At 52.3% G+C, this 23,706-nt stretch overlaps 1 protein-coding gene across 5 annotated transcripts; it reads left to right on the top strand.

Moving 5' to 3' along the window:
* Positions 1-498: 498 nt before the first annotated feature.
* ARHGEF10L (Rho guanine nucleotide exchange factor 10 like) lies at positions 499-22,373 on the top strand. 5 transcript variants are annotated; one of them, XM_086764733.1, is made up of 29 exons: positions 499-513; positions 5,821-5,905; positions 6,163-6,354; positions 6,474-6,501; positions 7,248-7,333; positions 7,452-7,535; positions 7,810-7,985; positions 8,513-8,629; positions 9,450-9,558; positions 10,944-11,050; positions 11,267-11,344; positions 11,434-11,613; positions 11,825-11,941; positions 12,034-12,126; positions 12,374-12,547; positions 13,182-13,327; positions 13,672-13,686; positions 13,876-14,060; positions 14,152-14,267; positions 14,459-14,586; positions 14,684-14,784; positions 15,677-15,798; positions 16,076-16,162; positions 16,280-16,509; positions 16,591-16,745; positions 18,232-18,377; positions 19,474-19,648; positions 21,099-21,221; positions 21,336-22,373. In XM_086764733.1, the coding sequence occupies exons 2-29, from the start codon at positions 5,869-5,871 to the stop codon at positions 21,818-21,820; spliced, it is 3,792 nt and encodes a 1,263-aa protein (XP_086620859.1). In that variant the 5' UTR covers positions 499-513; positions 5,821-5,868; the 3' UTR covers positions 21,821-22,373. The 5 variants fall into 5 exon arrangements, with proteins under 5 accessions (XP_086620859.1, XP_086620858.1, XP_086620860.1 ...); XM_086764732.1 differs by lacking the exon at positions 499-513 and adding an exon at positions 1,007-1,256; XM_086764734.1 differs by lacking the exons at positions 499-513; positions 13,672-13,686 and adding an exon at positions 1,008-1,256.
* Positions 22,374-23,706: the final 1,333 nt, after the last annotated feature.

Here is a 23,706-nt window from a genome sequence, read left to right on the forward strand (position 1 = left end):
TTTAATTTCCTGTGATTGCTGCTAGGGTGCTTTTGCTGCTCCCCAAAAACGAGCCAGGGAGGGTCTCCCCCTTCCAAATATTGGGATGGTGAGGAGAAAGTCCTGTCCCCCGCGATGGTCAGGTCCTGTTCCCACTCGCAGAGAAGTTTTCCTGGCAGGGCTCAGTATCCCCATGGGCACCAGTACCTGGCAGGGCAGCAGTGCCATTACCCAAAGGAAAAAGTGATTTTTTTTTTTTTTTTAATTTAATTTTTTATTTTTCAGCTGCTTGTGAGTCATCTGAAGGGCACTGGGATACATGTCTCTTTTTTTTTTTTTTTTTTTTTTTCCCTGGGCTTGTTTGGCTGGTTTCGAGCTGGAAGAGACCCGGCAGCTGTTTGGTTTGTTTGCAAGGGGTGTTTTCCAGGCAGGGCTGGGCGGCAGCAGCCGGGGTGTGCCAGCCGGTAACGCCGTGACTGAGGCAGAAAACTCTTTCCTGGCAAGAAAAGCACAGCCCAGACACCGATGAGATAGGTAAGATGTGTGGATTTTGTATCATTTAAATAAATGCACACCCAGGGCCCTTCACTGCTTTAACTTTTTTTTTTTTTTTTCTGTACAGTGGATTTTTGGGGGGTTTTAAGACTGGGAAAGCTGGCATGGGGGAAATAGGGACGTGGAGATGTGTTTTGGTATTGCCAGCCCCACTGCTGCTGGGTCGGATGTAAAATATCCCAGAAAAAAAAAACCCTCTCTGCCTGGAAATGTTGGAAACTCCCGCTGCAAATCTTTAGCTGGTTTTGCCTGGGCGATGCCGTTGGCGGCGAGAGGGTTAACGAGTCGCCCCGGCATGCGGGGGGTTAAAAGGCAAAGAGGGGGCCAAATCCTGCTTGGGGAGTTATTTATTAGGATTGGGAACACCAGGGGTGTAAATCAGAGCTGCTTGGGAAAAAGAAGAAGAGGAAGGGCGGGGGGGAGATGCTGCCCGAAATCCCGGCATCCCTCGCTGCAGCTACTGGACCGCGGCTCCCATCCGGCCGCCAGCCCTGGGACGCCGGGATCTGGGCTTGTTGGCCTGGGTGGGTGGGTGCCAGTTGGGTGTCACCCACCCTGGGCACCCCACGGTGGGTGACGGGGGCGGAGGAGAGGGGTTCATTCCCATTGCCTTGGCTTCTTGGGGTTGGTTTTGTTTTTTTTTTTATTCCGACATCGCCTCCCTGCCGGGGGCCTGCTCGGCCGATGCGGATACAAAGCCAGAGGAGACGCGGCCTTCCCAGGTCAGCAAAACCCATCTCCCCTCCCCTCCTTGCCCATAAATCCATATATTTATCTATTTATATATATATAATGCATATCTGTAGGTTATGTCATCCTCTTGCAAGCGGATGAGATTGCCCTTTGCCTCCCTGCTGCCGCCAGCGCTCCGGGCTTTTGTTATATATTTATTTTCTGGGTTTTTTTTTAATTGCTTTTAAATATACAAACCAAAAGAAGACGCAACGGGGAGAGAGGTGGTGGTTATTGACACATCAAGCTCATTCTTTACCCGTTCCTCTGCTTTTTTACCTAATTTTCTTGCAAACTCTGTGACGACTGGAAATCCCTCCCGGGTTTTCCAGGATGGGGTTTGCAGCACCTGCAGGAACCTGCAATTTTGGGGGAGGTGAGAGCTTCCTCCAGGACGACTTTAGCAGCAAATAATGGTGATTTTCCCTCCTTTTTGCCTTTTTTTTTTTTTTTTTTTTTTTGGACATTGGTTGCATTGGGGTGCGAGGTTGCATTGCACGCTGCGAGGGTTGCAGAGGAGCTGAAGTCACTGCAGTGTTTTTCCCCTCTGTTTGCACCAGTTTATTATTTTTTTAAAATACATTAAATGTCTTCTAGCAAGATGCTGGGCTGCAAAGAGCAGATTTTGCCCCAAAATGCAAAAAAAAAAAAAAGGGCAATAATGCATCTGCAGGGTGGAAAACCCAATATTTTATGGGGTGCTTGGATAAGTGTTTGCAAAACAGGGAGGAAAATTAAGAATATTGGGGAGGGTGATCTCAAATTCGTCAGTGTCTCCACCTGATAGCTGATTTTTGGGTGGCATTTCAGCCAAAATAAGGGGACTTCAGAGCATTGGCAGGAGGAAAAATCACTTGCAAAGGGGGAGAGGTTTGAATCTGAAGCTTTGCAATAAAGCAAACCCCCAAAATCATTGAGAATTTGAGCTGGAAATGCTAATAGGGGAAGAAAAAAACAATTTTTCTGCTTTTTTTTCCTTCTTGTTCCTGGTCCAAATTCTTGTCCCTTCAAATTCCTTTCCGGGATAGTTTCGCAGCGGGTGAACTTTGTGATTACTTTGAAAAGCATTGAAAGGTAGAGGCTGGGATAAGCATCAAGCTGGGGAGAGTTTTGGCAATAAATAAGGGGTTTTTTCCTGCTTTTTGGGGCTCTTTGCTAGAAATCTTTGCAAAACATGCTTTTTAAAAAATTTAAATTATATAATTCTGATTTTTTTTTTATTGATCTTTTTCCTTTTTTCCCCTGCACTTGCACTTCTCGCAACGTGAGCTGGACAAGGGATGGATTTTTTCCGGTTCGTCGGCGATGTTGAAAAGGAAAATAAAAAGGAAAATGGCGGCAGTTTTCCAAGGCTTGAGTTTTTAGCTGGAATATTTGTGGGATATTTGTCCAGAAGAGCCATTGAGAGGTGCAAGAGGGAAACACTGTGTTTGGGAAGAGCTTTTCCTATAGGATGATGCCTTTTGGCAGGAGTTTATTTAAAATATAATCTCAAAATTGGCTTAAATTCATGGAATTTTTTTTTCAGGGGGAAAACCCCTCTTTTGCCTTTTTTTTTTTCTGGGAAAACCCATTTTTTTAATTTTTGAGGGAAAAGATCCTTTTTTTTAGGGAGAACCCCCCATCTTTTTGCTATTTTTTCATTCCCCCCGCTCCCTGAGCCGCCCCTTATTGCTGCCTCCACCAACTGCATCAAACCACTCAATCTGGCAGAATTTTGAAGATGTGGGATAATTTTTCTTCTTCAGGATAATTTTTCTTCACTGGAGCCCTCATTCTTGTGCCGGTGCCTTAAAATCTCCGTGATTAATTCCTTGGAAAACTGAGAAATAAACCACTTGGCCCTTAAAACACTGATAATGCACTGCACTGACCCAGTTAGGGCTGGGAAAAAAAACCTACCTTGCAGCAAATATTTGCTGTTTGTTGTTTTTTTAAAAAAATTATTATTTTAAAAGACTGGGATTTGGGGGAGGAAACATCTCTGCTTTGCTCTGGGGACTGCGCTGCTCTCCCCAGCATCCTAGACGCTGGAAATAATCTGAATTAATTCTATTTTTTGGCCAAAGTGATGGTGGAAAATCATCCAGGTGGTGAAATAACCCTAGAAACCGCGGTTCGGATGCGGGCCCTTCGGCTGGAGGAATTAATAAGGAGAGGGGGAAAACCCTTGAGAGACGAAAGCCAATTCTTACTTCTACCCCGCCGTCCCTTATAAATAGCGCCGGGGTTATTTGTACGGAGAGATTAACATGGCAGGGACGCGGAGAGGAGCAGGAGGGATTCCCAGGGTAAATCCCTGCTGTCATAGTATGGATTTTTGTTGTTTTCTTTGCAAACCCTTACATTTAGGGGAAAAAAGAGGGGGTTGCTGGAGTGGGACAGAGGATGCTTTAGCCGGGGACCGATCCCTCGGGGGCTGGCAGCCGTTCCCGCCAGCTGGGACCTGTCGCTCCGTGGCGGTGGCTAAAAATAAACAAAATTGAGCCAGCTAGTTGCCAGCTTGCTGGGCGAAGGCTTGGGCTGGGCTTAGCAGATGGCCCTGCTTCTCTGCCTTTATTTAGCTCCGGCTTTATTTATTTTTCCTCCCAGCGCGCATTGGGAGGGAGACGGGGCTCGTGATGCTCCCTTGAGCCACTCGCTGGCGGCAGGGTGAGGAGCCAGCAGCTCTCCTTTGCCTGAAATCTGGCTTTCTGAGGATGGTATCGCACCCCTGTGTCCTTCTTGGATTATTTTGCGTCCTTGTGGCCTTCTTGGATTGTTCTGCATCCCTGTTTCGCTATCCCAGGCTGGTCTGGGGGCATCTCCCTGGCTCAGCTCATCCCCACCAACATTTTTGCCTCCAATTCCATGGGATGTGTTTTGCTACTGGGATGCTCCCACCCCTGCTAGCAGTTTTGCTCTGAAAAATTCTGCAAAATAACCTTTTAAATTTTTTTTTTCTATTTAGCAAGACCCAATTAAAAGCTGAGGCGGGTTCTTTTGGAGTGCTGGTAATTCTCCTCGTGCTCGCAGACGGAAAAAAAATAAGCAGCCCCGGGACAAATGGGGCTGATGGGAGCTTATGTCAACTGTCAAAATGGGAAGTGACCTTCTCCTGCCCCGCTAGCAGGATAAAATCGGGACCGAGCCTCAGGGCCTGGCTGTGCGTCGTCCTCCCGCTCCTCCCTCTGAATGCGGAAGCCATCGGGTTACTGGAAGGGCGAAAGCAAACCAGTAAGCAAACTGGTTTCTGGATAAAAGCAGCAGCTGCTGGGTTTTTTCAACTTGATTTTTTTTTTTTGGAGGCATCACTGCAGAAATATGGCTTTTTTCCCTCGTGGTCCTCAGCTCCGCCGCACCCAGAGGGGCTGGTTTATTGTGGATTTATGGCTTGGTTGGCATCGCATCCGTAGGGATGAAACCCGGAGCTTGCGAAAGGAAGGGAGAGCAGGGAATCGCCTGCTCCCACACTAATGGGAAGCAGATTAGGTGACATGTGAGGAGCAGCCTTGGCTGCCAACTGCTTTCTGTTTTGAGGGCTGGGAAAAGAGTTCAAGGAGGAAAGCATAAGCGTCCCCGGGTCCTCCTCCCAAATAAATCCCAATTAATGTGTTTACGGAGGCAACGGGCTCATTGCAAAAGTGGCTGGAAGAGGATATTTGTGGCGTAACACAGGCGAAGGAGGGGAAGAAGAGGTTTATTTGGTTTTTTAGGTTTTTTTTTTTTATGGCTGGAAAAGGGTCGGGTGGGTTTTCGCTCGATGCTTTGGGGGGGGTTTTGCAGCTGGACGGGGTTGGGGCTGCCGAACTGGTTGCAGCATCAGGTTGTGTACGTGCTGTGATTGCCAGGGGTTTATAGCTCGTTTTCCAGAGGCGGAGGGAAATCTGGGAGGTGATCCCAGAGCCCAGCTCCCTCCTGCTGTGCTCTAGACCTGTATATCTATATATTTATGTATGTACGTGGTCCTGGAGCCGCGTGGTTTGCTGCAAACCCACGCGGGGCAGTTGCACCCGCGCTGCGCTGCAGCTCGAAGGGGTTTTGGCACAAAAGGAATAAATTTATCAGGGTTTGGTGTTTTTTTTGGGCTGGGGACAGAGTTTGGCCCCTGTTTTGCTCTTTGTGGCATCTTAAGCGTTGATTCTCTCTGCCGCATTGTCCCTCGAGCATGGAGCGGGGTCCCGGCTCCGTCCTTCCTCTTCCTCTTGGCGACCTTTCAGGGCGTCGTGCCGGGCGTCTCTGGTTACCTGACCGGATCAACCATCGATCGCATGGAGGATGCTTGGCGCTTCCCGCACTCCGAGACCTCCGGGCTTGATGCTTGGTGCTGGATTTGCCATGCAAGGGCTGAATTTGCTGTGAATGGGATAAATTTTCCATGCATGGGGGTGGATTTATCGTACAAACTGGGAACCTGGGAGCAGTTTTCTTTTTCCTTGCAAGATTTCGCGGCAGCCAGAGCTGGATCCATCACACCTGAGGTCTCCCCACGTTGCCTCCTCTCCTCAGAATGGTTTTGGGGGGGCTGATCTCCCCATCTCCCCTCTCCACCCACTTTTTCCTTCTCTCCCACAGGAAAGCCTCGGGGAAGGGCCCAGACGGAGTATCCCAACCTCCCGTGCCATGGCTTCCTCTGAGCTGCCCCCGCACCCTGCAGTAGGTACTGTCAACATGGTGGCACTGGGGTGGGCGTTTTTTTTTTGGGGGGGGGGGGGCACCCAACCTTGGGCAGAAATGGGGGTGCATTGCCCGGGGGCGTCCTACACATCCCCATCGGAGCCTCTCGGGGTCGTGAAAACACGAAGGGCTGTTGCATCTTGCAGCTTTTGGGGGGTGACCTCTCTTCCATCCCTGCATCCCTCCTGGGGTGCAGCAGGACTGCAGGGGGACACCGAGTGACACAGTTTCTGCTCACAGGTGACCATCTCGCTCCAGAGACCCCCAGCCCCCAGCCCCACGGGGAGGAGGACATTGGTGAAGCCTTTGACTTTGAGGATAGTGAGGAGGAGGAGGAGGAAGAAGAGGAAGAAGACTCGGCTGTCGAGCCCAGTGGCGAAGCGGTCCTCCAGGCACCCCCTCGTAGGCGACGTGCTGCCAGCTCCGGCACCGGTGAGGAGGGCAGGCAGTGTGCCCCCGATGTCCCCACCATGTCCCCTTTGGGTGCCCAGGGTGACACGGGTGCCAGCCCGCATGCCAACGCTATTTCTCTTTGCTTTTCCTCTCCGCAGATGGGCTGGTGCCGGAGACCCAGGAAAGGTATGTGGGGTTCTGGGGGGATTTTGTGGGGGATTTTAAATCCCTCGAAGCAGAAAGCCCAACTTTGGGGTTTGTCCCTCCCCATTTTGGCATGTTGCAGCTTGGTGCTGTGCCTCAGTTTCCCCAGCTTCTCCCCATTGCTTGTGAAAGGGGTTGCAAGCGGGAGAGCCCCAGGGTTTTGGGATGCACCCTGCAGCTTTGCGGGTCTGGGGGGGCTTTGAATACTACCAGGGGTCTGTGCTTGTTAACAGGGTGGTGGGGGCTTCCTCCAGCCCCCAGCCAAGGAGATGGGGGAGAAACCTCCTGGGACAGATGTTCGAAGGGGGCTGGTATTCACTCCAGCTGCAGATTTGGGGGGAAAAGATGCGGATTTGGCTGCAAGGAGGGCGCAGTGAGAGGGGCAGGACCCCCACCAGGAATAGGGACCCTTTCCCCATGCTCTCCGATGCCAATGCATCCTCCTGCCCTCCAGCAGCGTGGGATCTGGGGCTAAAAAAGCCATTTTTGGGTCTTTTGCTTTGTCGCCTTAAAACCTGGCTCCCCCCAAATCCACAACGAAGCAGACGTGTGATCGGGGCTGGGAGGGGGGACATGGTGCCAGCTTTATTCTACACTTGTGAACCCCTGTGATAGGAACAGGCGGTGATGGGGGGGATCAGGGGCCTGGGTTTTCCCGACCCCGGGGGTTTGCACACAATCCCGGGGAATTTGCACCCTGGGGTGCTCCCTGAGCCCCTTCCCTGCAGGCTGCCGGTGGGGGTGAGCAATGGGGAGGCTGGAGGAGACCCCAGCGTCGGTGCCCAGACTTGGAAGAGGAAAAGCGGCCGCCGAGGTGGGTTAAAATGCCAGAAAAAAATTCCCTGCCAAGGCTTGGGAAGGGTTTCTCCCTCCTGGTGTGATTGTCGGGTGCTGACCTGAGTCCCTGCGGGTTTTTTTTGTCCCCCCTAAAGGTGAGCGCTTCGAATTCCCAGCGGTGGAGGACGATGTGATCTATGACGATGTCCCCTGTGAAAACCTCGATGCCGAGCAGAACAGTAGGGACCAACCTTCCCCCTGCCATTCCCAGGGATCACGAGCTCATTTCCCAGCCAGGCAAACTGAAGCACGCTCCGGGAAGGGGCACATCCTAGAAGAGGGCACGGAGTGGGGGGATAACCCTGGGAAAACCACTGGGATTCGGGAGGGATGAAGGCAGATGTGTTCCCAGAGGGGCTGCAAGACCCTGAGGATTTGGACCATCTCCTGTGGGTCCCTGGAGAGGGGAAATTCCCTTTCTGGAAGGAAAAGAAGCTGGTTTTTGTTTGCCAGGCCCAGGGACGGAGCACTGTCTGATCTACGAGGAGGTGCAGCGTGGCGAGGGGCCGCGGGCGGGCGAGGATTTGGGCTGGAGCTCCAGCGAGTTCGAGAGCTACAGCGAGGATTCGGGCGAGGAAACCAAGCCGGAGGCTGAGCCAGCCAAGCAGCGGGCATCCTTCCAGCCCAAGGTAAAGCTTGAATTTACTTATTATTATTATTATTATTATTATTTTCCTTTTTATTTTGTTTTCTTTATTTTTTGTTCCTCTGGGTTTGCTTGTATAAAGGCACTGGAGCATCAAGCCCAGCTGCTCCCACAGCTGGTGAAGCAGAGGATGCTGCGGTTCCCAGGGTCGCCCAGTGCAAAGCCAGCCCGAAACTTTGGGGATTTCATTTCTTTTTTTTTTTTTTTTTAATTTTTCCCCCTCCTTCCACCTTTTTTTTTTTTTTTCTTTATTTATCCCTTTCCTTTTACATTCTGGCATTGCTGGAGCGTGGCTGTGCTGCTTTTCCCCATGCTTGCTCCCTTCCCTGCTTGAGCAAAGCTGGATTTTTGGGAAGATGCTGCCTGTACTGTGCTGCTTTGGGATGATTTCTCCTCCTTTTTTTTTTTTTTTTTTTTCCTTTTTTTTTTGGCTGCTTACCTGGATCTCTCTTCTCTGCCTTCTCTCGCCTCCTCTGCCTTCTCCTCCTGCCTGGTTTGCTTTGGGCTCAGCTTTCTCCAGACCTGAATAGACTAAAGGAGAGATACGCCAGGACTAAGAGGGACATCCTGGCTTTAAGAGTTGGGGGGAGAGACATGCAGGAGCTGAAGCAGAAGTACGATTGGAAGGTACTATCCCTCTTCATCCCTTGTCCCCTAAATTTCCCAGGGTGGGGAAAAAATCCAAAACCCTCCCGGAGTTTATCCAGCCTGAATTCATCCCATTTTATCCCTCAGAAGAGGAAAAAAAAAAAAACTGCGTTAAGCACCGCAAAGCTGCCTCTCATGTCCATCTGTCTTGCAGCTCCCCATCCTCCAGTTGCCCAAACCATTTGCTTTTGGGTGTTTTTGGTTTTTTTTTAAGGGGCATTTGGATGAAGCAAAGTCACCCGCGGGATAGATGGATCTGAGAAGTTTGTTTTCCCCGATACTGGGGTGGAAATCAGGTGGGGAAGGAGATTCTTGGGAGGTGTAGAAAGTTAGTGCAAGGCTTTCCCAGCCCCAAACCATCCAGGCTGGTGTTTTTTGGCCAGTTTGGGATGGGAAGGCAATGCCAATGGCAGCTTTGGGCTAAAACTGCTGTGATTTGAGGTGTGGAAGGCCAACACCCCCCACTCTTTGCTCTCTCGCACATAAAACCCCGGCTGTGGGGAGGGATTGGATGCACTCCTGCCTCCCTTCCCTCCTTCCTCTTCGCTTTCGCTGCATGCTCCCGCTTTGCCCGCACCCGCTTGCCTGCGGCTGTGTCCCCGTGCATGGAGGAGCAATGCTGGAGCATCCTTCTTCCTCTACCACGTGCTTCCTCTTCCCGCTCATCGGGCCACATGGAAAAATGGGGATGGTGCTCGGAGGGGACGTTCCCCAGGGGAACGGCACTGCTGTATCCGGACCCGAAATGGGGTCCCGGTGCTGCCTCGAGCCTCCCGGTCCCTCTCGTCCCCCTGCCCAGATGACCCAGCTGATGAAAGCAGCCAAAAGTGGCACCAAGGATGGTTTGGAGAAGACCAAGATCGCGGTGATGAGGAAGGTGACGTTCCTACACCGGAAAGAGGTGCCGGGTAAGTGGAGAAAACCCTTCCCTTGCTTTTGAGAACAAAAAAAAATCCTTTTTGAGGGTATTTTTAAAAAAAAACTTATGGATTATGGCTTTTAGCTTTTGATTTTGCCAATTTATTTTCTGTGTTTTAAGCTCTTATTTGATTTATTTTTTTTTTCCCTCTTTGTATCCCCATGCAAGCTTGGTCAGTTCGGCTCGCTCCTTGCTCCAAGCACCTGTGTCCCTATGGGAACAGTGACCCTACCGTACCAGCACCCATGGGTGCCTCCCTCGGACACAGGGCAAGATCTGCCCTGAAGTACCAATTTTGGGTGGTTTGTTTTTTCCCCTAACCCTCCCGCTGTCGCATAGGGGATGGGGAGCGGAGGAGGAGGGCGGTGGAGGCACAAAAGCAGCCGCCTGCCCGTCGGAGCTCAAGGGTCTCCCTGGAGCATCACGGGGGAGGTAGGATCCTGACGGGTGGCCTCACGGCTCGTCCGGGGCTGCCCAGGGGATCCAGTGTGTGTGCCCCGGCCTCGCTGCATGTCCCCAACACGGCTTAGCCTCGCTGGGATGGGGACTTAAATGCTTTTGGGGTCTTTGTGCTGTGTGGGGTGTCCAGAGCATCCCGTCCCGTCCCTGGGATGCTCCAGAGCATCCCTTCCCATCCCTGGGATGCAGCGGAGCATCCCATCTCCCAGACATGGAAATGAGAAGAAGGAGCTCGTGGAGCTGGCAGCCAAGGGCGGCGATTCTCCCTGCCAAAATTAGGGAAGGAAAAAGGTCACCCGGCCGCCAGCGCCCTCCCCTCAGCGCGGCTGGTCCTCCCTGTTACCGGCTATTTATAGGCAACAGGGATGGGGCCGTGGTGGCCGTAGCGGGGCGTTATGGCCATGTGGAAGAAGCGGCCTTCCCTGCATCGCAACACCGCCTTGGCTCGCTCGCCCTCCTCCTCCTCAGCTGCTTCGGCCTCGGGTAAGGGATTGCCGTGCCAGACAGCAGGCGCTCACCCCTTGTTTTCCCCATTTTCATCTTTTTGCTGCTTCTGGCTTCTTTTTCTCCTGTTTTTCCCTGCCCACACCCACCCTTGGAGTGAGAATGGGGGGCTTTTCCCCCAACCAGCGTGGCTTTTTGGGGACAGGAACCTTTTTTGTCCCCTCGCCGCAGGGACCTGGCTCCGTCCCCGCTCACAGCCTGAGTCATGCTGGTGTCCGGTGACAGTGGCCAGAGCCTGGGGACAGACACACGATGCTGGGAGGACGCTGGGGTCCAGCTCCGCTTGCAGCTCCAAACCCTAATGCAGCCCCAGCCAGGCAGCTGAGGGGGCTGCAGGCTCTTCTTTAGACCCCAAAAAGTCTGAAATTGGGGATTTTTTTGGCATTTGGGTTGGGTTTTTTTTCCCTGCAGGGGATTCGGAGGAGGAGGACACGGGTTTTCTGGAGGTCACCGTCTCTGACATGAAGCACCCGCCGCCAGAGCTGGGCCCCATGCCCGAGGGGCTGAGCCCGCAGCAGGTCGGTGCCGGGTGGATTTGGAGGTTCGGGGGGGATTTGGAGGGGGCACAGCTTCCCCTTGGTCCCGTGATTGAGCAACCGGGGAAAGGACAAGTCAGCAGAAAGCAGTGCCGCCGTGTCAGCACTTCTGCAGCACGCTGTCCCCATGTTGTGTCCCCCCTGCAATCCTGTTTTTTTTTGGGGTGAGACCATGGCTGAGCCCCGGCATCATTGCAGGTGGTACGGCGACACATCCTGGGCTCCATCGTGCAGAGCGAGCGGAGCTACGTAGACTCCTTGAAACGCATCCTGCAGGTGGGGGACCCCCTTTTTGGGGGGGATTCTGTGGGGAGGGGGCTGGGTGCAGGGATGCGGGGATGCTGATGCTCCGGCGTCTCCCGCAGGATTACAGGAACCCACTGATGGAGATGGAGCCAAAGGTGCTGAGCACTAGGAAGTGCCAGGTGGTGTTTTTTCGCCTGAAGGAGATCCTGCAGTGCCACTCCATGTTCCAGATCGCCCTTGCCTCCCGCGTGGCCGAGTGGGACTCAGCGGAGAAGATCGGGGACCTCTTCGTGGCCTCGGTAGGAGGAAAATTTGGGGGTCTGCTGCCCTGAACCCTTCTCAGTGACAGCAGGGAGGGGGTTGGAGGATTTAGGTGATGCAGCCCCAACCTGGGTATCACCAGCATCCTCAGCATCGCTCCAAAAATACATGAGCACCCCCACGTTTTGCCGAGCTCCCTTTTTGGGGGACCCCCACGCCATCACACCTCTTCTCCTGCCCTCCCCCCAGTTCTCCAAGTCGATGGTGCTGGACGTCTACAGCGACTACGTCAACAACTTCACCACTGCCATGTCCCTCATCAAGAAGGCTTGTCTCACCAAACCCGCCTTCCTCGACTTCCTCAAGGTCAGCAGGACCCCAGCGCAGGTGGCACGGTGCTGCTGGTCACTGTTATGGGTGAAAACTCTCTTTTTGCTTTTTCCCCCCCTCCCCTGCAGAAGAGGCAGATGGCCAGTGCTGACCGGGTCACGCTCTACGGGCTGATGGTGAAGCCCATCCAAAGGTTCCCCCAGTTCATCCTGCTCCTGCAGGTATGGGCGAGGGGTGCCTGCACCCTCCTTGCTTTGCACACTACTTTTTTTTCAGCCTGGGTGCTGCAGGAAAGGGTTTAGCAGGGAACACATTTTTGGGTTGGGAGCTTGGTTGTGGCTTTGAGGACTTCCAAGTATCACCTAAGCTTTGACTTCAGAGGTGCCAAAAACGCTTCCAATTGTAGCATCCCCCAATGGGGCTGATTTTCTGGGGGTGACTTTGTCCCTTGTCCTTTCCCTGCTCCAGGACATGCTGAAAAACACCCCCAAGGGCCACGCAGACCGCCTGTCCCTCCAGCTGGCCCTCACCGAGCTGGAGACGTTGGCAGAAAAGCTCAACGAGCAGAAGCGCTTGGCTGACCAAGTTGCTGAAATCCAGCAGCTCAGCAAGAGCATCAGCGACCGCAGCAGCCTCAACAAGGTGGGTCCTTCAGCCTCATCTCCTCATCATCGTGTTGGGTGCATTTTGGAGATGGTGGTTGAGCTTTACAACTTCCACTTTCCTCTCCATGTTGGGGGTTTCGGGAAGCCGGGGTCCCGGTTTTCTCCAAAAGGACGTTGAGTGAAAACAAATCTCAAGGCTTCCACAGGGAAATCCCCACTCAGGGAAAAACAAGGATGAGCTGCGTTGTTTCATCTGCCTGATTTTGCAACCGTTTTGGTGGAAGAAAAAAAAAAAATTTCCTAAATGAAGCTGTTGCGACATATCCTGAGGCGGAGATGGCTGTGGTGGCAAAAACCGCAATGGGGCATCCGCCAGCTGAGCCCTGGGATCAGGATTTAGGGTCAGGGGATGAAGAGAGACCCAAAAGGGGTACAAAAGGGCCATGGTGGTCTTCCAGGGCTCTGCTCTCCTGGTGCAGGGAGTGCAAAGGGCTTTTGTATCATGCAGCCTTGGAGCATGTTGCGTGATTGTCGCTGCGGAGCTCGGGGCCATGCATGCTCCCAGTTGGAGGCAAATCCTTGCAATAAGGGAAAAGCAACCCAAATTTAAGGGCAGGAGGCTTGCAAGAGCCTCTAAACTGAGCCCTGCTCCTGCTCCATCCCCTTTGCAGCTGCTGAGCTCGGGGCAGCGGCAGCTCCTGCTCTGCGAGACGTTGACCGAGACGGTGTATGGCGACCGGGGGCAGCTCATCAAGTCGAAGGAGCGGAAGGTTTTCCTCCTCAACGACATGCTGGTCTGCGCCAACATCAACTTCAAGTACGTGCTGGCAGCCCCAGACCCCAAAATCACTTTGCAACGTGCTGGCATAGCGACCTTCCCCCTTTTCCCCCTCAATTTTGGGCTGAGTGGGTTTTGCTAGCTCTACCCAAGTGTTTTTAGAACCACCAAGCCTTGCTTCTGAGGGAAAACCTGCCTGGTTTAGGGTTGCTTTGCCTCCTGCTTTCAGCACATTTCTATGCAAAGCCTCCATCCCCTGGCGCTGCGGGGTCCGGGAGCCTGTTGGGACCACAGGGCTTGGTGGAGGTTGATGTTGTGAAGGGGAAAACCCTCCTTCAGCTCCCCATAATACCTCTTCATGAATCCTTTTTCTCCTCTTCCAGGCCGGTGAACCCAGGGTAGGTGCCAAGTGTGGTCTGCTGTGGTTGCGTGCCCCACGTTTTGGGGGGTGCAAGCATGCTCCAGTGCATGCCATGGGGTTGCAAATGGGGGCTCGGCTTGCACAATGCATTTTGCAAGGGCTTGCAGGGCAAGCCAAGGCACCTGCTGATTTATTTACGTGTATTTTTTGCATCCTCCCTCGGCAGAGGCCAGCTGGAAATTAGCAGCCTGGTGCCCCTGGGTCCCAAATACGTGGTGAAGTGGAGCACGGCCCTCCCGCAGGTGCAGGTGGTGGAGGTGGGGCAGGAGAGCGGTGCCTATGACAAGGACAATGTCGTCATCCACAACGCTGGTGCCAAGAAGCACCCGCCGGCTGGCCAGGCTTCACACAGTGAGCGCCCGTCCCTTGGTCTGATGTTGGGCTGGTTTTGGTGGGATGGGACATCCTCCGTGGAACTTGTTTCTCCATTTCTTCACCCAAGATAAAGTCTACCTGGGGCCGCCGCGGCTCTTCCAGGAGCTGCAGGACCTGCAGAAGGACCTGGCGGTGGTGGAGCAGATCACCCTTCTCATCAGCACCTTGCATGGCACCTACCAGGTACCTATGCACCAAAGCATGGTCAAACCCATGGTTTGGGTGCAGCCAACCTTGGGCACCTTGCAATAACCATGTGGTTCCTCGGGGACTGCTGGACACCTCATCCTCCTGAGCCCCGTGGATGAAATTTGGAGATGATTCAGGCTTGTTTTGGAGGCATTTCCGTGATTTATGACTTTTTTTTCCCTCAGAACCTGAACATGACAGTGGCCCAGGACTGGTGCTTGGCCCTGCAGAGGATGATGAAGGTGAAGGAGGAGGAGATCCACTCCGCCAACAAGTGCCGTCTCCGTCTCCTGCTGCCTGGAAAGCCAGACAAGTGAGTTTGCAGATCACGGGTGGGCTCTTCCCACCCTGGGGAGGGGCAGGAGGAGGAGGAAGCTAAAGACCAACCGGGTGATGCTTTCCCTATGCAGGTCTGGCCGCCCCATCAGCGTCATGGTGGTCTTCATCACTCCAAACCCTCTGAGCAAGATCTCCTGGGTGAACCGCCTGCACTTGGCCAAGATAGGACTGCGTGAGTAGCCCCACGGCGCGTTGCTTGCCATCACCTTTGCTCTGAAAAGCCGAATTTGGGAGCAAGGGTGGAGTTTGCATCACTCCGAGCATCCTGACATGAAGCAAGGCAGGAGGAAAAAATTTGGAGTGAAGTGATGGAGAACATTTTGGGGGTTTGCACGCTAGCAATGATGGGAATTGGTAATTCTGGCTCAAAATGCTTTGCGTTTTGCTGCTCTGGGGTGGCATCTCCGGGTGGGCGTCAAGTGGCGATGGGTTTCCGTTGGCTCTCATGCTGACGGTGTCGGGGGTGACCTGTTTTCCATGAACCGGAATAAATAAGCAAGGGAAGAGCTGCCCCTCCTACCAGTTCCCTATCCCTAGTCATGTTTAACTGTACCAGCCACTGCAGGGGAGAAAAAAAAGTTTAATGGAAGAAAGAAAAAAGAAAAAAAAGTCATTTGAAATCCTGTTTGAGTGCTCAGATCCCCCCGGGCTGGAACGGTTTTTGATTCTCTTGTTTTTAAGAGTTTATGTGGTTTGTTGTTTTTAATCTGGGATGCCTAGGGGATAATCCTGCATCCGTGAGTTAGAAATGAAAACACATTAAAGCCTAATGTGAAGAAACACATTAGTGTGGGGGCTTTTTCCCCTTTATATACGTATTATTTGTTTTCTGGGGGCTTTTTTTTTTTGCTGCTGGTCGAGGCGATTGCTTGGCTGTGTGCCACAGTAGGGTGCAATAGTTTGGAGGAGAGGGGTGGGATGTGCCCCAGATGCATGAACGGCAGTGGTTTGGGGTTGGAGATGAGAGCTCTGCATGCCAGATTACTAATTTTGGGGTCCCACGGGGGAGGGGAGGGATGCTGAGGAATGTCTCAGCCATCCTCCATCTCCTCTGCTCGCTGCAGGGGAGGAGAACCAGCCGGGTTGGCTCTGTCCCGATGAAGACAAGAAGAGCAAAGCTCCTTTCTGGTGCCCCATCCTCTCCTGCCACATGCCCGCCTTCTCCTCCAAGGCCCTCGATCTGCAGGTAAGGGCGATGGCCAACCTCTTCTCCAACACCCCTCGACACCTCCTTCCCTTTCCGTCTTTGTTTTGGGGCATAAAGACAGAAATCCCATGGTGGATGGGCTGGATGGGGTGACCAAACTGGCTGCAAAGGCAGAAATTGGTGCAATCCATCCTGGAATATTGAAAAGACAAGCTGGGCTTTGGATGAATCCTGATTTTTGGGGCATGCACCAATACCATGTGTTGGGGTAATTTGGGGGTGTTACAACCCCCCTGTACCTCGATCTTTCCTGCAGCTTGGCGCCGCGGTGCACAACCCTGTGCAGTCCTCGCTGCTGGGCTTCTCCGCCATCAGCACCTCGCTGCCACAGGGCTACCTCTGGGTGAGCGAAGCGACCCCAAAAACAGGGCAAAGCCCCCTGGGTTTGGGTCACGTTGGCTGCAAACCCCCTCTCCAGTGCTCACGGCTGCTGCTAACACCCGTTTTTGGATCCCCACAGGTTGGGGGTGGCCAGGAAGGCGCAGGGGGGCAGGTGGAGATCTTCTCCCTCAACCGCGCCGTGCCGCGGACAGTGAAGTCCTTCCCAGTGGCTTCGCCGGTGCTGTGCATGGAGTACATCCCCGAGGCAGGCGAGGGGGAACCAACGGGCACCCAGGAGCCCCGACCGACCACCGAGCAGCTCCCCGCGTCCCCGCATCCCACTGTGTGCCTGGGGTTGCGAGATGGCAGGTGAGCATCTGTCCTTTGGTGCCATCACCAGTACCCAACCTTGAGGACTGGCACCATCTCCCTCTCCCTTTCCCTCCCCAGCATCGCGGTCTACGGCAGCGTGGACACAGGGACGCAGTGCTTGTTGACCTGCAAAAGCCCGGGCTTGCAGCCTGTCCTCTGCTTGAAGCACAGCCCTGAGTACCTGTTCGCGGGGTTGCAGGATGGGACCGTGGCCGCCTACCCCAGGAGCAATGGTGAGGGCATCCCCGCGCCTGCTTTCAGACAGGTTTTGTGGTGGGACACCCCAAAAAACAGGGAGCAGGAGGTTATTGAAGCCAGGAAAATGTGCTGGCTGCTAAAATGATGATAAAAGCACCTTTTTTTTTCTTTCTTTTCCTCTTTATTTCACCCCCCTTCTTGCAGCACAAGGGGGAAAAAAATGCTATTTTGCATTGCCAGGGTGAATGCAAGACATTTTGGGGAAAATATGGGGAAAACAATCCCGGCAAGGGGTTGATATGCAGCGAAGGGTTTGCTCAGAGGGCGGTTGCACTCGGGTGCTGCGGGACGGGTCTTCTGCTGGGGTGCACAAGGACCCCTTAGAGCTGTTGGCTTCAGAAAATCATATTTTTGGTGTTATAAGCCCTCCAAACCCCATTCATGCAAGAGCCCTCCCCTTTATTAGCTTGATTTTGGGTTTATTTTCCCCAAATCCAGCTCAGCCCAAGGCTGTAGCTTGCTCAAAGCCTTCCTCCCCAGGGACTTCTTGCCTGGGCTGTTACATACCTTTGTTTCATCGCTAGAGGGTAGGAAAGAGCCTCCAATAATGTTTTGCGTTGGCCTATTTTTGGACAAAAACCCTCATTTGCTCCGAGATATCCTGCAGCGAGCAGCGCCCGGGCCAGCCCGGAGTCAGTAAAGCCACTTAAATTGCATTTTGGGGTGCTGCACATCCCCTTTCCCCCTCTTACAGCAACCGTGCGAGCCCGTTAATTAAGTGCCTTTAATTTAATCTCAATTGCATAAGTGCATATCGAAGGCAGCAAGCTGCTGGCAGGGGCTGCAGGGTGGGATTTTTAATCTTATCCTCATCTTTTTGGAAGGAAAAAGCTTCCCTGAAAGCTTTCAGCTTTGCTGAAAGGCGGCTCGGTTGCAAACTCCTGCTGATGGGAGCAGAGGTCCGAGCGACCAAAGGGCTCTTTTATCCCTGGGATCTTGTGGTTTTATTTTAAAAAATTTGTGTTGGAAATAAGAAAAGGAGAGCAATTATCTATTGAAGCCACTCAGCCGCTGCCGGTGGCAAATTAGTCCAAATCCAGGTTGGATGCTGTTCACAGAGACGCTCCGGATCGGCCCCGGATGAATTGGCTCTGGAGTGTTGCTTCAAGAGTAAATACATTTAAAAGAAAAAAAAAAAAAAAAGGAGTTTTTGAATTTTTGGCTTTTCCAGCGAGGAACGTGCCCGAGTGTTGCAGGTGGCCAGCTGTTGCCTGCTAAAAAGCTGTTTGCACGGGGGCAGAGGGGCTTTGGGGGGGTTGAAGCTGGGGAGTGCGAGCTTCCATCGTCCCTTTGGTTGTGGCGTTAAGATGCTCGGAGGCATCCGAGGTGACACTGGGGACACGAGGGGTTTACAGCTGACCCCAGCAACCATTTGGGGTGGATTAAGCTGCATCAAAAGATGCTTTTTTTTGTTTTTTTTTGTTTGCTGAGCATCTTCTCACCCTGACATCTCTGCTCCAGGAGGGCTGTGGGACCCAACGGAGCAGCCCACCCGCCTGGCGGTGGGTACCAGCCCCGTGCGAGCCCTCCTGACGCTGGATGAGACCCTCTGGGCCAGCTGCGCCAACCAGGTCACCGTCCTGGATGCCACCAGCCTCTGCGCCCAGGTAGGGAGCATCGCCGGGACCCCTGTGCTGCATCCACAGGTGGACACAGCGGTGGCTTTGAGATGGGGGGACACACACTGGTTTGAGCCCCAAAGAATTCACAGGCACATCTCTGCCTGTGCAATGCCCCAAACAATCTTTTATCGCTGCTTTTTGCCACCTTTTGTCACTTTTGGGTCCCTTCCCTCCAATATTGGGTCACAGGAGGTGGATGCCAAGATATCTCCCACACCTGCATGATCAGAGTGCTGAATATTCTTTCTTTCTCTAAAAGAAAAACCTTCTCCCACCTTTAATTTTCACATTTAGTGCCCAAACCTAGTTTGCATGTATTAGCTGTCGTAAATCCAGCCTAACGGCGATGCTGAGGATGAATAATGCATCGGGGACTGGATTTCGTTTTCAGTCACCAATTTTATTTATGACAGGAGCCGGGTGGGAATTTTTACAGAAGAAAAGCAATGGAGGAGGGAAAAAAAATAAAGGGGGGGATACTGGGGGATGGTGTAAATAGGATTTGATGGAGAGCTGGGTTATAGGGTCTGGGGTCTGCCTGGGTGGGACTGGTGATGTGGGAATAAATCATCGGGGAATAAATCCCACATGGGCTGGGGAGGAGGGGGGAGATTACCTAAAAGTCTCAATCTGCCCCTGTTTTGTGTAAGCTTTTTTGGGGGATGCTCTATGCTGGTCCTCCCTGGGAAGAGGATCAATACCTGCTCCTTTTATTTTTTTTTTTAATATATAAATCAAATTTGGATGTGAAAAAGTAAGGTTTCAAAGCCATAGGAGAAATGAAGGCGAAGTTGCTGCGTGCAGGTTTCTCCCCCGATGATTTAATTCTTTGATTCTACTATGAGTTTTTATCTGGGAAATCTGCAGCAGAGACAATTTTTTGATGCAAAAAGGTGTGTTTTCTCGTGCAGTTTGCATCCCGTGTACGATAGGGAAGTGCTCTGGCAGGGAGCTTGGGAAGCAGATGGACAGGGCCACGGTCCCCAAACAGCTCTTGCAGTGGGGGCTGAGCCTTTTGATTGCCTTTGGTTTTGTTTGTTTTTTTTTGGTTTTTTTTTTTTTGCAATTCCCCTTTTGGCAGCAAACCTTCGAGGCCCACCCAGACGCGGAGGCCAGCGTCACACACATGATCAAAGCAGGCAGCGGGGTCTGGATGGCCTTTTCCTCCGGCTCCTCCATCCGCCTGTTCCACACAGAGACGCTGGAGCATCTCCAGGAGATCAACATCGCCACCAGGACCACCTTCATCCTCCCAGGTGAGCTCCCCTTGCCCCCACCGGCTCTTAATTGCAATGAATGGGCAAGTTGGGGCTTCACCCCATACATTTTGCTTTGCTTTATGGCTGTGCTGCTTTGCAGAGAAAGTGTGCAAGGAATTTATCTGGTTAATGGTGCAAAGGTTTGAGCTTGGACCTTTGGGGTCTCTCCTCATTGACTGCAGGGGTGGAGCTGGGGGCATCTTTGCACCTGTGCGTGCATCCTGTCTTTAGAATCATAGAACGGTTAGGGTTGAAAGGGACCTTCAAAGGCCGTCTAGTCCAACCCCCCTGCAAGGAGCAGGGACATCCCCAACCAGATCAGGTTGCTCAGCGCCTCATCCAGCCTGGCCTTGAACGTTTCCAGGGATGGGGCACCCACGCTTCTGTGATCTGTGCACCCTGTTCTTGCACACGTGCGTGGATCTACTCTCTCCATCCTTGCACCTGTGGATGTGTCCACATACCCCATCTTTGCACCTCTGTGCACCCCATGCTTGCACATGTGTGTGCATCCATGCAACCCGTCCTTGCACCCCATCTTTGCACACGTGCATCCTTGCACTCCATCTTCTGCACTTGTGCGCATCCTTGCGTGCATCCATGCACCCCATCTTTGCACTGTGCCTGTATCCTTGCAGCCCATCTTTGCACCTGTGCTCCCGTGCATACACCTTATCCTTGCCACCCCATCCATTCACCCCATCTTTGCACCCGTGCATCCTTGCATGCATCCATGCATCCCATCTTTGCACTGTGCCTGCATCCTTGTATCCATCTTCATCCCCGTGCGTGCGTCCTTGCACCTGTGCATGCAGCCGCGCGCACACCCCACTGCCGTTGCCCTGTGCACCCCTTTTTTCCCCAGTTTACCGTCCAGCACTGTCCCCCTCCCGTATCTGCCCACCCAGCTCTTATCCACCCTGGGCTTGCGAGGTTGTCTCCCTCCTTCTTCCAGCTTCCAAATGACATAATTGCATAATTATAAGCATGATACTTGTGTAAGTAATTTTTTCTTTTTTTTTAGGGCATGTTAAAATATTTATCACTTCCTTTTCTTCCTGGGCGAGCGAGCGTTGGGCATTAATGCATTTTTGAACTCGTGCTCCCTCATCCTTTTTAACTCGACAGGTCATTAATAAAGTCCTCCCGGAGAAACCGGAGTTGCATTTCCGCAGATGTATTGCTTCGCCGAGTCTGACGCCGTGCAGCGCTAAGTCCTGGCGATAAAATATTCATTTGCCATTAGGAGGCTCACTTTTTTTTTTTTCTCTCCTCTTTTTATTTATTTATATTTGTAGCGCTCTGCCTTGCATGGAGACCTTTGTGCGAAGATCCTGCTTGGATTTGGGAGGCTCTGGAGTGTGTTCCCCAGGAACTGGTGATAGGTTATCTGGGAAGATGCTGCTGCAAAATCATCCCTCACCCTCTTTTTTTTCCCCTTTTGCAGGTCAAAAACACGTTCGTGTCACCAGCCTCCTCATCTGCCAGGGTTCCCTCTGGGTGGGCACCGACCAGGGCATCATCGTGCTGCTGCCTGTGCCCCGCTTGGAGGGCATCCCCAAAATCACCGGTGAGCACCTGAAAAACCCCTCCCTGTGTGGATGCAGCCTTATTTTTGGGCTCGTTTTTAGCAAAATGTTTTTGTTTTTTGGTTGGGTTTTTTTTTTTTTTTTTTTTTTGGCAGGAAAAGGCATGGTGTCCCTCAACGGCCATGGTGGCCCTGTGGAGTTTTTGGCAGTGGCGTTGAGCACCCTGGCCCCCGACGTGCTAAAGGGTGACCAAGAGGAGGAAGAGGAGGGTGAGGAAGAGAAAACCCCCGAACTGGATGGTCCCCCGCCTCGGGAAATGAGAAAAAAAGGGATTTTATTGCAATATCGCCTCCGATCCACCTCCCACCTCCCCGGACAGCTGCTGTCGGTACGGGAAGCGCCGGTGGGCGGCACACCAGCGCACACCGAGGAGGATGGTTCCATCTACGAGATGGCCGACGACCCCGACGTCTGGGTGCGCAGCCGACCCTGCGCCCGTGACACTCCACGCAAGGAGATTTCCTCAGTGGCCATCGTTTCGGGAGGTCGGGGTTACCGTAACTTCAACGGTGAATCGCCGCGCCGGGGCGGTGACGCAGACAGCACCCTGCTCATCTGGCAGGTCCCCTTGATGCTATAGCACCCCCTGGACCCGCCCACCCACCCGGCACCTACCTCAGAAAACCACCCAAAAGCTGCCGGGGGTGGTCCTGCCCTGGGTGCATCACCCTTTATTTTTTTTTAAGGAGGAAAAAAACTGAAAAATGGGCTTTTTTTTCCCCAAAAAACAGCTTTGTGCGTGGGGAATGGGGAGTTTTTAACGGCGGGAGTTGCGACCTCCCTGCGGGCTTTGGAGGTGCCAGCTCTTCGGCCGAAGGTGTCCGTGTGTCTGTGTGTGAATATCTATATATATATATATAAAATATATATATAAATATGATGTATATTATTACTGTATAAAGAAGGAATCTGTATATATTGGGGCACTTGGAAATGTAGAAATCACGGTGGGAAGCACTCAGCGGGTGCCGGCTGTGCCAAAACGGAGGTTTTGCTGAAATAGCCGCTTTTTTTTGACTGTGAATCGAGGATATTTGGTACAAAAAAACCCCATTTTTTTGGGAGCTGAGTATGTGCGGTTTCCAGAGGAAAGGAAATTTTGGGAGCATGGAAATAAATGCTGTAGGAATTGGCGTGTTTCCTTGCGGTATTTTGTAACTGGGTTTGGCTCATGCAAATATTTGGGGGTTTTTTTTTCCCCCCTTGCTTTGGTGATAGCATCCCAAGAGTTTAATACTTCCCCTTGAAGCTACACATGCTCAAAAATAAAAAGAAAGCCCCCAAATGCCCTTTTTTTTTCCCTCCAGAAATGGTGCAAGATGGAGGGAAATAGAGCAGAAGGATGTACCCCATCACCTGCATCTCTGGTACCCAGAGCTCTCTCCATCCTCCATGGAGAAACCGGGGACCAGGGAGGTGGGAACTTGTCCGAGGACTGAATCAATTTGTTGTGCGATCCTCTAACCGCCTGCAATTTGATTTTCATTTGTAGCCTTACAATTATCAGATTGATATTCCTGACCACTCAACCTTGAAATGGGACAGCGCCGTTCCTGCTGCCGGGGAGCGAAGATTATCCACCTTGTGCCCGTTTCTGAGTATTTTTCTAATTAGCCATCAAATGTGCTTCGCTGGGTTTTTCTTTCTTTGTCCTTAAAGTCTTTTCTGATGAAGTTTTCTCCTTGTCTCAGAATGTCTGAAGTCTCCGGACCAGCCGTGCAGCAGAGGACGGTCAGCATCCTCCCCAGCATCCTAACGAGCATCAGTGATGCTGATGGGAAGGGTGCCAAGGAACTCATGGCTTTTTCCACCCAGTTTTCCTGTTTTCCTTTGCACTTTTTCTGCCTTGAGAGCTGAGTGTGGGAAAACAGCTGGGGATGTCGCCGGGTGACACGGTAGGGAGTTCCCATGCTACGTGGTTGCAACTGCACAGTTAAAAAATATTTATGTATATTCGTTGCAGTGCTGTATGTAACACCAACCGTGGACTTTGCACTTTATTTAGCAATGAAACATTATAAAAACAATTTGTGGGACTCCCTGTGGGCTCACCAGCCACCTGAGCCACAATTTCCATTAAAATCCCCCGAAACGAGGATGCTGCGTTGAGCCGCGCTGCTGCCTCTGAAGTTCGGAGGAGATGCCTCTACGGATGTTTCCCCTCTGTGCATGGCCCGATGGCACCAGGAGGCTGCTCTACCACCTTGGATTTTATTTTTTTTCCTCGTCACCAATTAATGAAGCAGTTTTTATTATTGTATTTTTATTTATTATTTCCCTTTTTTTCTTCTGGATGTTGCCCGTGTCGATCTCTTCCTCCAGCCTCATTATCTCACCCGGATGCTAACGTGCCAGGGCAGCCAGCAAGCTCGTCGCAGGTGACGTTTGCAAACTCCCAGCAAATGTGATTAAGCAGCAGGCTCCCTTTCATGTCTGCACCGACAAAAATGGATACATAAAACCCCA

The sequence above is a fragment of the Chlamydotis macqueenii genome, chromosome 21, assembly GCF_036417535.1.
Source record: "Chlamydotis macqueenii isolate bChlMac1 chromosome 21, bChlMac1.mat, whole genome shotgun sequence".
Taxonomy (NCBI): Eukaryota; Metazoa; Chordata; class Aves; order Otidiformes; family Otididae; genus Chlamydotis; species Chlamydotis macqueenii.